Source organism: Corythoichthys intestinalis, chromosome 5, assembly GCF_030265065.1.
Source record: "Corythoichthys intestinalis isolate RoL2023-P3 chromosome 5, ASM3026506v1, whole genome shotgun sequence".
In the NCBI taxonomy this organism is placed as follows: domain Eukaryota; kingdom Metazoa; phylum Chordata; class Actinopteri; order Syngnathiformes; family Syngnathidae; genus Corythoichthys; species Corythoichthys intestinalis.
Window position 1 is genome coordinate 43,792,815 of NC_080399.1, and position 12,677 is coordinate 43,805,491.

Consider the following 12,677-nt stretch of genomic DNA (forward strand, 5'->3'; position numbering starts at 1 on the left):
GCTTGCACACACTCAGTGCACAAGAAAATCTATGAAGGGCAGAAAAATAAAATTCAACAGAAACGTATTGTAGCGCCAATAGGTCTACTGTCAAGGTCAATGTCAGCGGCGACACTCCTATTGGTGCGTTCGATACGGCAACGCGGCGCTCCCATTAGTGCGTTCGATATGGGAACGCGACGCTCTCATTGGTGGAGAAAAGTGAGTTTGACTCCTCTGCTGATTTACTGAAGCAACATTCCGCTGCCAATCTTTGCAAACGCTACAGTAATTAATATCTAATTTTAGAACTAGATAATTAGAGTAACAAAGTTGTTTTCTGTACCATTTTTCAACGTAACTCAGTGAGCGACAGGTGTGTAGAAAAATGCTTTCAAATAATGCTTTGAAAAATATCTATTCTTGAATTAACATTTCTGATCTTTCAAAGCTTTTCAAAGATTATACTAATTTATTGCTTAAAATCTTTTAAGCTAATTTTCTGCTAGCTATTTTTCTTATTTCGAGAAATCTGAGTAAAAATTTACTTGAAGCACTGGCAGATAATTTCAATTATTTCTTGTAGATTCCCACCGAAAACGAGGGAATTTAACTAGTTTTAAGGAGTTGTGTTTTTGCAGTGTAGTTGCTCAGACGCAGAGAATATGAATCTTGAGTGTCCTTATTGTTTGAACAGTTTGAATGTGGGAGTGATATAGTGTGATACATTGTGGTTGTTCATTATGTTTTATATATCAACTCACCCATGCCACAATTGGACCTTACCCAGGCCAAAGCATGGCTCTCCTATGGTTAAACCAGGACTCTCACATATAACACAGTACACATCTCATGAACAACGAGATCTTGGTCTTTTTCATTTTAGGTGGACCAAATCATTTATACTGTATTAAAAGTAAACTAATGAAAATTGCTGCTGTAATTTCATTTTTTAAGAAGCAATGTAACTTGCTATGATCCAAGGTTTTGAATAGGCGTGATACTAGTGCGTGGCCTCCATGTACACATCTGATGTTGCTCACTGTGGTCCGCAGTGTACTCGGAGAGCTTGCGTGTCTGCTCAGACACATAAAAAATTAGAGAAAACATTGCTTGAGTGTATTTTGACAGTTTGAATGTGACTTTTTTTTTTTTTTTTAATTAAGGCAAATTGATGCGCTTTGTCTTTTCTGTTACAAAATTATGTTAATAAAGTTAAAGTTGACCTATGTTACTTTTTTTCTATAATAGAAAAAGGACAATGTTAGGCAGAGGTGTACTTATAATTATTTAATTTTATAGACAAATGATACCATTTACAGTGGCGGCAGAGAGTTGGGGAGGGGGGTAATGAAACATTTACTCCTTCCTGGGGGGTCGTAACAGAAAATAATTGAGAAGCACTGCGTCAATGGCACTAAGAAATGAGCATTTACAGCCAGTCTTTCTGGTTTGAATGAACTGGACGTCTATCGCCATCAGTGGCTTGCAATGAATTAAATACTATTTAAAAAAAAAAAGAAAAACTTCAGAATGTTTCTTGGTGTTATAACCAGTGAGTATTTCTGTTTTTATTTATTGTAATGTCATTAATTTAGTTTTTATTTACATTGTATTCATTTATTATTGCATTTATTTAACGAAAATATGATAGAATTATACAATGATGTTTAAAAATTGCTAGAATGCAATTTTTTAAATGACCAAAAAGGTTTTTTTTCTATAAAGAGTTAAAGGTCTGAAGTGTCAACTTTTGAATAGCTGTCCACTGCAATGGTGAGAGTAACACCTTTCAGTTCACTGGAAATGCTACGTAATTGGGAAAGCAAGACAAGTAAGTTTCCTGTAAAAAGTTCACCACCAGTGGAGCAGATTTGGCCAGGTTGTCTCAGAAGCCATTTTCTGCTATAATTACACGCTGACACGGAGGTTAATTGGCTAATCCCGGTCGTCTCCTGGATATTGGAACGCATATGTGATGTGAGTCACGTGTTCCAGAAACAAAACATTCCCTGGCCACTACCATTGGGGGCCACTCTGACCCAAAGCAAGCTCCAACTCTTTTTTGACTATTGGAATCCCACGCTTGTTTTACACACTACACATTCACATTTTTATGTAAATTATTTTTAACACCTTGCCAACTAAGGTTTCAAATCCAAATCACCTTGCCAACTAAGGTTTTAAATCCTGAACAAAGAGTGTTTTGAACAAGGAATAATGTTTCCAAAATTCGATATCGTGGAAGTGCAAGGGTTTGAAATTGAGATTTGAAATGACTGTGTGGTCACCAACATCCCCTGATGTAAAAAAAATAAATAAAAATTGAGACCCTCCACTAAGCCAAGCACCAACACAGCTGCTAGCTTAGTCGAGATGGAATAATGGTGAGAAGTGACAACCCGCTCACCGTTTTTTTGCTCGTGCAGCACGAGTAGGAACCAATAACCCTCACGATATCCACCACTATCCGCCATACTTTTCCTCACAAATGGAACCCGACGTTGCTAACGTGGCAATTCAATTACACACCTCGCTGGTGGCCAATCTTCATAACCTCGCTCTTAATTTTATCTCGTAGCAGCGCGACCCTCACAGCCGCCTGTACGAAAAAGGGTCAACTGATCAGGCACGCAGAAAGACAGCTCATTCGTCACGCCGCCATAGACACGTGCAGCTAATAGGTGGAGCAGGACCCCGTCGATTAGTCGCAAACGCTAAGGCTAACATGCTTCAGGACAGAAAAAGAACAAGGCTGTGTTAGAATTGTAAGCAAGAGTGTTGCTGCTACAAAACTAAACAAAATTCTGAGGACTATTTTGACTTTATGCTATTGTATGTCATCATGTGGTCAATTGAAAGACTAATATAACGTGCCAAGTTTCAGGTCACGTGATTTTTTTCCCCCTCTGATAAATGTTATACAACACGTTATGCTTCTAATTGTAATGTGATTTCACATACCATATAAAAAATGATAGCTATTAAAACATTTCGAGAAAATACATATACAGTGGGGAGAACAAGTATTTGATACACTGCCAATGGGTTTTCCCATTAACTGTGTATCAAATACTTGTTCTCCCCACTGTATACTGTTTTTGTGGCCTATTCTTTGACTTGACAAAATAGTAGGGTTGGAGTGTAATCTTCGCCGTTAATATGGAGTTGACAGGTTTGGAGCGCGATCACCAATTGGCGACCATGCCACCGGTAGAATCATTGTACAGTGATCCCTCGCTACTTCGCGCTTCAAACTTCGCACTCACTGCGGATTTTTTTCTTCCAATTAAGACATAAATATAGATAAGCGGTCCCGAGCCGATCGCGTAGTCTCGTTCTCTCTCCCTTTCTCCCTCTACCTGCTCTCTGTTGGTCAGGCAGTGCATTGGAGTTGCTTATCAAAGTTAACGATGATTGACAGACGTCTGGGTTTGATATTGCCAGAGACGTGAACTTCAAAGCGCCGCAGGCGTCAATCATCATTTAACTTGTTAAACAGTTGCTGTGGCAACTGATTGTGCGTGAGTGAGCAGCTTGAGCGGATTTGAGTGGACTCACTCAATGAAGCTTTTAATAAAGGCGAGCATTTTTCTACTTTATTCTTGTTTAAAAATTTGGTGGAACAGTAACATGTTTAAAACATCACTATTACATTTTAAAGTGCTTAAAAAACATTTAAATATTTATATACATAATTAAAAATTCAATTATTCTTTGGGGGGAAAAAATGAAAAAACATGTCTTATATGTATTTCTTTCCAATGCTAAATCTGAATACATACACTGAACCAAAAAAAAAAAAATATATATATATATATATATATATTTGTGGAGGGGGGCTACTCGGTGGTTTTTCCCACTTATCGCGGTGGGTTCTGGTCCCCATTAACCGCGAAAAACGAGAGATCACTGTATTAAATATTTCCAACAACCACCGCCCTATTCTGAGGTTTTTGGTTTTTTTTTTTTTTTTTGGCTGGATTTTCCATAGTGTCCGATCTCAAAATTTCATTTCTTAAACAGTATTTGACATTTAAATGGTGGGGTAATAAATGTATGTTTGCATAAAGGGACACAAGTTTTTTTATACGTGAATGTTTTAATAACGGCTCTCTAAGGAAACCCAGAAAGTATGATGTGAATCCACATGATCCGCATGATGTTCTTGACGAAGGTTCTGCAGGACTCGCCCAAACCCCCCCTTTAAACCCTCTTCCCTTGGAGCCCCTTCCTCTTCTTCAGTGTGCAGAAGATTAAAGATCAACGAGGTGTGAAATGGTAGAGATGATTGCTCAGAGGCATCCATTCCATTCTCGAACCCGTCAACTCCCTATTAAGGCGAAGGAGATTTACCCCACACCCCCCAATTTGTTGATATCAACTCAAGGAACATACCACAAAAATGTATATTTACCTGATAGCTTTACCTTTAAAGCATCTTTAGTAACTGAATAGTCAAGGCAAATAAAGCCCGAATCGACGCTTTTTTAAAATTCTCTTAAAGACTAAAGAACAAAAGATGACACACAATTCAGGAGTGCAACAAAAGCAATAATACACAGAATAAATAAAACTGTGGAATAAAGTATCAAATTACATGAGAAAAAGACAGGGGGGGTCATTTTAGAAAGTCCAATTGTAAACCAGCTCAGGCCTCACCCTATAATTTATGGAATAAGAGAAAACTGCTCCTTCTCTGGGGGACCACCCCGAACACCGTGGGGGCAAGAGTTATATATATATATATATATATATATATATATATATATATTGTTCCTATGCAAATGAGCAAGTTCATCCCAGCCTCCAGGATTGATGTGAACCATGGAATCATACACGATGGAAAAATACAAGGTGTAAACAATATATTCCTATGTTCTACTTATCATATCAGAGTTCAAATGTTCACAGAAAGAACAGGCACTTTGTGAACAAGCCTGAAGACTAACAGAACAGCAATGAATAATATAATTAAATTAAAATATATCCCTCTTACTAACTCATCACAAAGAAATGTTCATAATATTTTGTCATAGACCTCACTGAGGAAGTTGGATGACACTGATAATCTATATTCATGTAATTAATCCAAACTGAGTGACACAGTGCTGTCACATTTTTTTCTTACATTCATGAGATGGTTAAAAACAATTTTAAAATATTTCATTTCTCTAGCCATTTCAAGACACTCATTCAAAATCACATACTAGAGTGAAGAACGTGAGGCTGACGACTCGGTGGACAAAAATAATACCTGCACCAATCACGAATAAAGCTTTGTAATACAGTGTGTATACAATATATATGCTCATAATTGTTGACACTCCTGTCAGTGAAGGAAAATGCCACTGTGATCACAGAAACAGCCTCAATATGACAAAAGTATTCACGTGCCCACTGCGGGCATTTTCCCCCCCGTTAACACAGGGGTAGCAACACTAAAAAGGAAATAGTCAAATAAGTCTGGCACAGCTGCACGGCTGGCCTGGAGGAAGAGCAGCTTGTCTTATTAGCAGCCTCATTAGTAGAGCCAGCTAATTCATTAGCACAGCCAGCTAATTCATTAGCACACAGTGGTCACTCACCAAAGGACTTTCTGATTGGTTCATTAGCCTGCTGTCAATCGGTGCGAACATTTTGTAGAGGAATATTTGGAATGAAGCCTGAACATCTACGCCAACTAGTTAACACCTTCATTAATGTGTGCCCACTTGTGGAAGAATTGGATGACGCAGCTTTCAGTGTGCTTCAGCAGTGGAATTAAAAGCCCTAGTAATAAAAATATTTCTAAAAACTTTTGAAATAATCCCATTACATTGTGATTAAAAAAAGAAGTGCAATTAGTCATGTACCAAAATGCAATTACTCATGTACCAATTCTAACCATTAAAACTGACAAAGCAATTCAAATGTCTTTTAGTTAATTGGGGGGGGACACTTCAAACAACAAAAATGTCAATACTGTAAATTTAAAATCAAAATCCATTTTGCAAAATACAGTATATTTAAACCCACAGTGTATAAAAAACTAAACATAATATTCTCACAACTGATTTTAAACACAAAGTCAATACCTTTTTAATGCCTGGCTCCACAAATGGTAAACAGATTTATTTTGTTTTTAATCTGAAAAGTTTTACACAAATGAAAACAAAATCTTAAAAAACATAAAATAAAATAAAAACTGGTGAGTTCAATTTGTAAACCAAGTATGAACTTTAATTAGTAACATTCAAAATGCAATAATACATTCTTAAACATGAAAAGCATATCAGTGATATTATTTTGGATATTGTCAAACATTAAGAAGCCAAGCAATTTAATAGCTTTTTGTGAGTTTTGAGAGTATTTGTTGCAAACAGAACATTTGTTGGCTGTGCAATTTAAAATGAAAGCATTTTCAACTTTTTTCCAACCATTTTAAAGACATCAATTGGACTCATGACCGAAGAAGTGATCATTTTGAATAGCCTCAAGTGATACCTCATAGTAAACATTTTAAATTCAATTTAAAGGGTAAATTCGAACTACTTGCACCAAATACATTCCTCTTGTTTGTAGAAGTCAACTGCAGAAAGTAATCGCATAACAATAATTAAGTAGATGTATTTTAAAGTTGTATTCTTTGCCCCTAGTTTGGAAAAAGTATGTAATGGAAATGTTATTCAAACACAAGTAATAAGCCAACCTTGCAGTTTTGCATTAGACATTTTTCAGTGTAAAAATGTCAGGTGATAGACAATATTCAAACTAAAGAAAAAAAACTTACAGAATTTAACGCTGAAAACCACATTTCTGGGTATGAACAGTAACTATCAGAGCGCAGTAGCTTCAAGTCCACCTCAAAGACATTAGTAATGCTGATAGGGCCTGTGATGAGTATATGGCATGTACTTGTGTCTGGTATACCTTGTCCTAACCACGTGTGGGTACAGCGAGGTACAACCTGCAACATGAAGATGACGGGCTGTAGCATGGACACATAACAGCCATATTATAAAGAGTCTGAAGAAGTTGAACTCACCATTTGGAAGCAGGTCATTCTTCCGGACATTTGTGTGAAACACAGCATCTTTGTGCCGATAAGGTGGTGCTTTAGCATCAAAGTTTACCATGAAGCCACGATAGGGAGGATGAGGAGAAAAGTTCATTCCTGGTATCACAGTGGAATAGAAGGGGATGAAATGCAAACATGCAAAAGCCGCGTTCATAGAAGGAGATGATTGTGAAACCTGGCGGACTTCAAAAGAGGACCGGTGTTGTGGTTTATGACAGGTCACATGATGTTTTTTTTTTTTTTTTACAGATGATCTAGAATCAAACTGAAATATTGATTCACAATGATGATGATGATTCACAAGTGATGCCACCTAGCAACCGAAGGACAAGATGGGGAAGCCATGTCGAATAGACCCTACCCACGTGACGTCACAGCTCCGCTCTCCTGAATGGTACCGCCCACTTGTCCGTCAAAACATAGTGTTAACCTGTTACGGCTACGTACATTTCTCCTATTTACGGCGTATTTTTCTGCTCCTTAACATTAATAATCAAAATGGTGAAGGCGTGTGTGGCTGTTGGTTGCACTAACAGAGAAGATGGAAGGAGAGACTTGAAGTTTTACCGTATTCCGAGGGATCCAAAGAGGAGAGCGAAATGGACGGCTGCAATTCGACATGAAAACTGGGCACCAAAAAATCACCACAGACTATGTAGTAGTCATTTTATATCCGGTAAGATGCATTTAAGATATACTTAGGGGGTTTGGGGCTGACAAATAACCACAATTAAGATCATTGCGAGGCTAATCGCCGACAACACACGACGTAGTACGACATAGTTTCAAATTCAAGATGTTTGTGACTTCCCTTTCTTCCACCATCGTTATTTTTTGAATAATATTTAGCTGGTACCAAGTGAAAGAAACTGGCCTCGTCTACGGAGCTGACAAATAACCACAATTAAGATCATTGCGAGGCTAATCGCCGACAACATATGACGTAGTACGACATAGTTTCAAATTCAAGATGTTTGTGACTTCCCTTTCTTCCACCATCGTTATTTTTTGAATAATATTTAGCTGGTACCAAGTGAAAGAAACTGGCCTCGTCTACGGGGCTGACAAATAACCACAATTAAGATCATTGCTAGGCTAATCGCCGACAACATACACGTATGCATGTCGTGAGAGTGCTATCGCTAAACCATATAAACATTAAAAGCCCTAGCTCCATTGACAAATGACATGAAATACATTAGACTTGACAGTGGATGTTAGCAAGAACAAAAGATTTTGAATTGAAAATTTCGTAACTCACCTTCCGAGCACAAGATTCCTGCCGAATTTTCGTGTACGAGGACCTGTTTCACCCAACCAGCAACGTAGCATTTATAAGCCTCCAAGCTCTTAAAGTTTTTCAAACTTTCGTGAGAATAGGCTGATTTTGTGTGGACAAGATAGTTGTAAATATCAGGGTCAGGCAGAGACGGCGAAGGCAGCCGGTCAAAAATCATCGATTTAGGCATCAAATATGGATCTGGCGACTGTATAGAACGAAGCTTTTCCACATAACGCCTTTTATGCAACAGATCCAGTGAGTTTGCGGCATCAGAAAGCACCGGGTCTTCCATGAAATGCATTTTAAATTCCGCCATCAATTGAAAACAATGCTAATACAGAGTCAAAATGACGGACAAGTGGGCGGAACCATACAGCGAGCACGTGGTTTTATGACGTTGGTGGGTAGGCTCTATAGGTACGTGATAGGGCAAGGTGACCAAGCAAGCAATGCTAATAATTAGGGCTGTCAAAATTATCGCGTTAACGGGCGTTAATTAATTTTTTAAATTAATCACGTTAAAATATTTGACGCAATTAACGCACTTGCCCAGCTCAGACAGATTTAAATGACAGTAGAGTGAAAGGCCCACTTGTTAATTGTGTTTTGCGGAGTTTTGCTGCACTCTGCTGGCGCTTGGGTGCGACTGATTTTATAGTGTAAGTAATTATTGACATCAACAATGGCGGGCTACTAGTTTATTTTTTGATTGAAAATTTTACAAATTTTATTAAAACGAAAACATTAAGAGGGATTTTAACAAAAATTTCTATAACTTGTACTAACATTCTTTTAAGAACTACAAGTCTTTCTATCCATGGATCAATTTAACAGAATGTTAATAATGTTAATGCCATCTTGTTGATTTATTGTTATAATAAACAAATACAGTCCTTATGTACCACATTTTGAATATATATATATATATATATATCCATCTTGTGTCTTATCTTTCCATTCCAACAACAATTTACTGAAAAATATGGCATATTATATAGATGGTTTGAATTGCGATTAGTTGCGATTAATTACGATTAATTAATTTTTAAGCTGTAAATAACTCGATTAAAAATTTTAATCGTTTGACAGCCCAACTAATAATGCAAGATAAGGAACCCAGTATTAGGAAAAATCGCCTGTTAGCATTTTTGAATTGACATCCTACTTACACAGCGTTTTGAATATGGAGCTATTGCTCTAATCATTTAAGTTCACCGGCTTTCACAACCATCTCCCTTTATGAACTCTGGTAAAAGTTATCATCCATGACGCATTCAACATTTTTGCACTGCATATGATAGGTGTAAACATAAAACACTTATAATTTTTTTCTTTAAAAATCTACTGCTAATGAGGTAACCAATGAAGTTTTTATTGAGAACACAATGCCATCTATTGGGAAAATTTATGCAAAACATACCATTGGGGTGTGGGTAAGGATTAAAGTAAGGTGCCTGGGAAGCAGCATCCCAGTGCCAAGATGGCGGCTGTGCATTCGCTTCAAAGTTTAATACATCATGGCGAGGAGACCAGGTGATTCTTTTAGGCTTCTCTGCTGCACACAAGCGAAATAAAAGCAAGCATGCTAAATTCGTAATCCTTCTTTCAACTTTTGATTTTCTATTTCTATTCAAGCCGAGTAGAGGTAAAACCTGGGCTAGTTGTGAGACCATCACACATTACAGTAGCCCCCCCCCCCCCCTCCCCAAAAAACAAAAAATACTTTTTACAATGAGTTATTAAGATACATTTCATTAATCGTAATAGAATCAAGTATTGATTTGACTTGTCAGAGTGCCTGCATCTTACCAACACGACTGGGATCTCTTTCCGGGACTGGCAGCTGATGAGCGACAGCTAAATTCTCTAAAAGAACAAAGCAGAGTGAGTAAGCATGAATAAAAGCAGCAGTCTTGGCGATGCATCTTCGTAATCACCGCGAGCAGTAAGTGGCAGCTCCACACCCCAGGCATCTGCGGCGTGCAGCGACAGCAGCGTGCTTATCCGGCGATGGGCCAAGGCGTTCCAGTGGATGCCGTCACTGGCGCGATGCTGTAAGGAGAAGCGGAAGTGGAAGTGGAGGTCCAGGACATCCAGATTGTAAGCGGCGGCAAGGGTTCCACTGTAGAAGTTGGCTTCGATCACATCGTGACGTAGATGGGAAGCCTTGTAGGAAATCTGTATGAACAGAGTGACAAACTCACTGAAAACAAAGTGCAATACAGCATTGCCCTTCCACTGTTAAAAAAAAAAAATAAAAATAAAAAAAAATAACTAATACATTAGAAGGTGGATGCTGTATGTCACTGTTAATGGACAAGGCCACCATACTGTACCTCAGGAGCCAGGAACCCCCCTTTGATTTTCTCTCCCAGGGGCATGGTGAGGTTCCAAATGACCAAGCTTTCCTCTGGAAGGATCTCATGGAGTTCTTCAAAGAATGTATTGAGGTTTTCCCTGTATGTACTCAGCCATTCTAAATTGTACCTATAGGGAGGTGAGGCTAAAGCTCAAGATTCCGCAAAGGTTGGCAAATAATTGTGATGAGCCACAGATGGGCCATTTGCATGATTGAGAAATCGTTCATTTAGGAGCGATTCAAACCATACCACATTTTATTTATTGGTATGATGCACAACATACCTTGAAATGTCCCAAACACAGGAGTTGACTATGACTAGATCTGGTTTCAACCCAAGGCGGAAGTCCTGCAGGACACTTTTCATGTAGTCAGAGTATATGCGTGTCACAAAGTAGAAGCGGACCATGTGGTGGTCAGACTGGTACTGCCGGACCTCGCGGTAATTTATCCCATTGTGCATTGGGCTGAGGCAACCACCTTCCACTAGAAGGTCCAGTTCAAAGCTCATCTCACCCTACAAAAGGACAAATGTCAGCGAGGAACTAGCAGAAAGGTTATACCCATGATGGATAGGAATCCCTCATCATCACTTGCCTTTGATTTAAGCTGTCCTGTACGAAGGTATCGATCATACTGTAGGAGCAAGACAAGGTCTTTGTAGACAGACCGCTGAACTGGTGATACAGGTAGCATATATATTACAACAGTAGGACTTTTCTATGATCAGGTGCCTACTAATTCTTATAGAAAGTGGAAAACATTAAGATTTGTAAAATACTTACTAGAGTCACCCAGAACCACAATGAATTTGTTGTGGAACAATTGGCTGGCGTGCTGGTGGCTCACGCACTTAATTTCCTCCTTGTCGTAAAATTAAAAAAATAAAATAAAAATTGTCTCTCGAGGACTTATTCGTAACGTCAGGAAAATGATTAGCGACAGCAATACTTGCTGAATTGACAGTCATTATATACACAACAACATGAATTCATAAAAGATGGTTAAGCAACAATGCAAACTTGCTAACAGGCAATGCATACGTACCATTGTTGGTGAGAATATCGAGTTTTAGCTTCGTTCGAAGGTTTTTGTTTGTGGGTTTGCCCTTAGCTGCACACTTCATAACAGAAGGGTTTATTGTTTTTCTCTAAAAGTGACCTTGACTAATTTGAGAAACTCAATCCTATCCTGCAGTACACCAACTCCGACGTGACTCATTTAAATAATTCAAGAACCACAGCCTCGTGGCGTTACTTTGATTGGATGAGAGGCGTTCAGGGGTCGTTGGAAAGATAGCTATCGTCCTATTTTTGTTTGTTTTTAAACACCAGAACTATGGGGTTGAAGTGAGTAAACTTTTCGAATGACCATTAATCCGTTATAAAGCAAGTGACTATCTATGGTTAATTAAAAAACTAAAAATAACAAATTTTAATTGACACCTAAGAGTTTTAACCCTTGATCAGGTAATTGATTATTTTTGGTCATTAAAAAAATACAATTTATTATTATACTTACATATTTTTACTTTTCTAACATGGTTGTATTTTATATTTTATCATTACACTTTAATTTATAAATTATACAATATTAAGGGAGGGCTGACACCCACTGGGTTAAATTTTTTTCATAGTAATTACTCATAGTATGCCCTTGATGGCGATAAACGTCCAATTCATTTTAACCTAAAACTGGCTGTGAATGCTGTTTCTGTGTTATTGACAAAGCCAATGAGTTAAATGGGTGCCCTCCATCCTGTAAGGGTTAAACAAAATAAGACAATAATTCGTGCATTAGAGTGTTTAAAAAAAAAAAAAAAAAAAAAAAAACAGGTAAAACCATTAAACTATGTAAACACATGGTGTAATTTTGGATTATGTAGGCCACAATATTATCATTTTGTATACAAGTGTGGCCTACATCAGTGATCCCTAACCACCGGGCCAGGGCGCATTTGCTACCGGGCCCCAGAGAAATAATAAATTGTTATTGGC

General features: G+C 38.0%; 1 protein-coding gene across 1 annotated transcript; it reads right to left on the reverse strand.

The window, feature by feature from the left end:
- Nucleotides 1–6,174: 6,174 nt before the first annotated feature.
- fam113 (family with sequence similarity 113) lies at nucleotides 6,175–11,958 on the reverse strand. The gene is made up of 10 exons (XM_057837080.1): nucleotides 11,728–11,958; nucleotides 11,466–11,544; nucleotides 11,278–11,357; nucleotides 10,965–11,197; nucleotides 10,658–10,808; nucleotides 10,259–10,499; nucleotides 10,131–10,187; nucleotides 9,742–9,876; nucleotides 7,007–7,135; nucleotides 6,175–6,928 (listed from the first exon to the last, which is right to left on the reverse strand). Exons 1-10 carry the CDS (start codon nucleotides 11,728–11,730, stop codon nucleotides 6,834–6,836), a joined length of 1,203 nt encoding a protein of 400 aa, XP_057693063.1. The 5' UTR covers nucleotides 11,731–11,958; the 3' UTR covers nucleotides 6,175–6,833.
- Nucleotides 11,959–12,677: the final 719 nt, after the last annotated feature.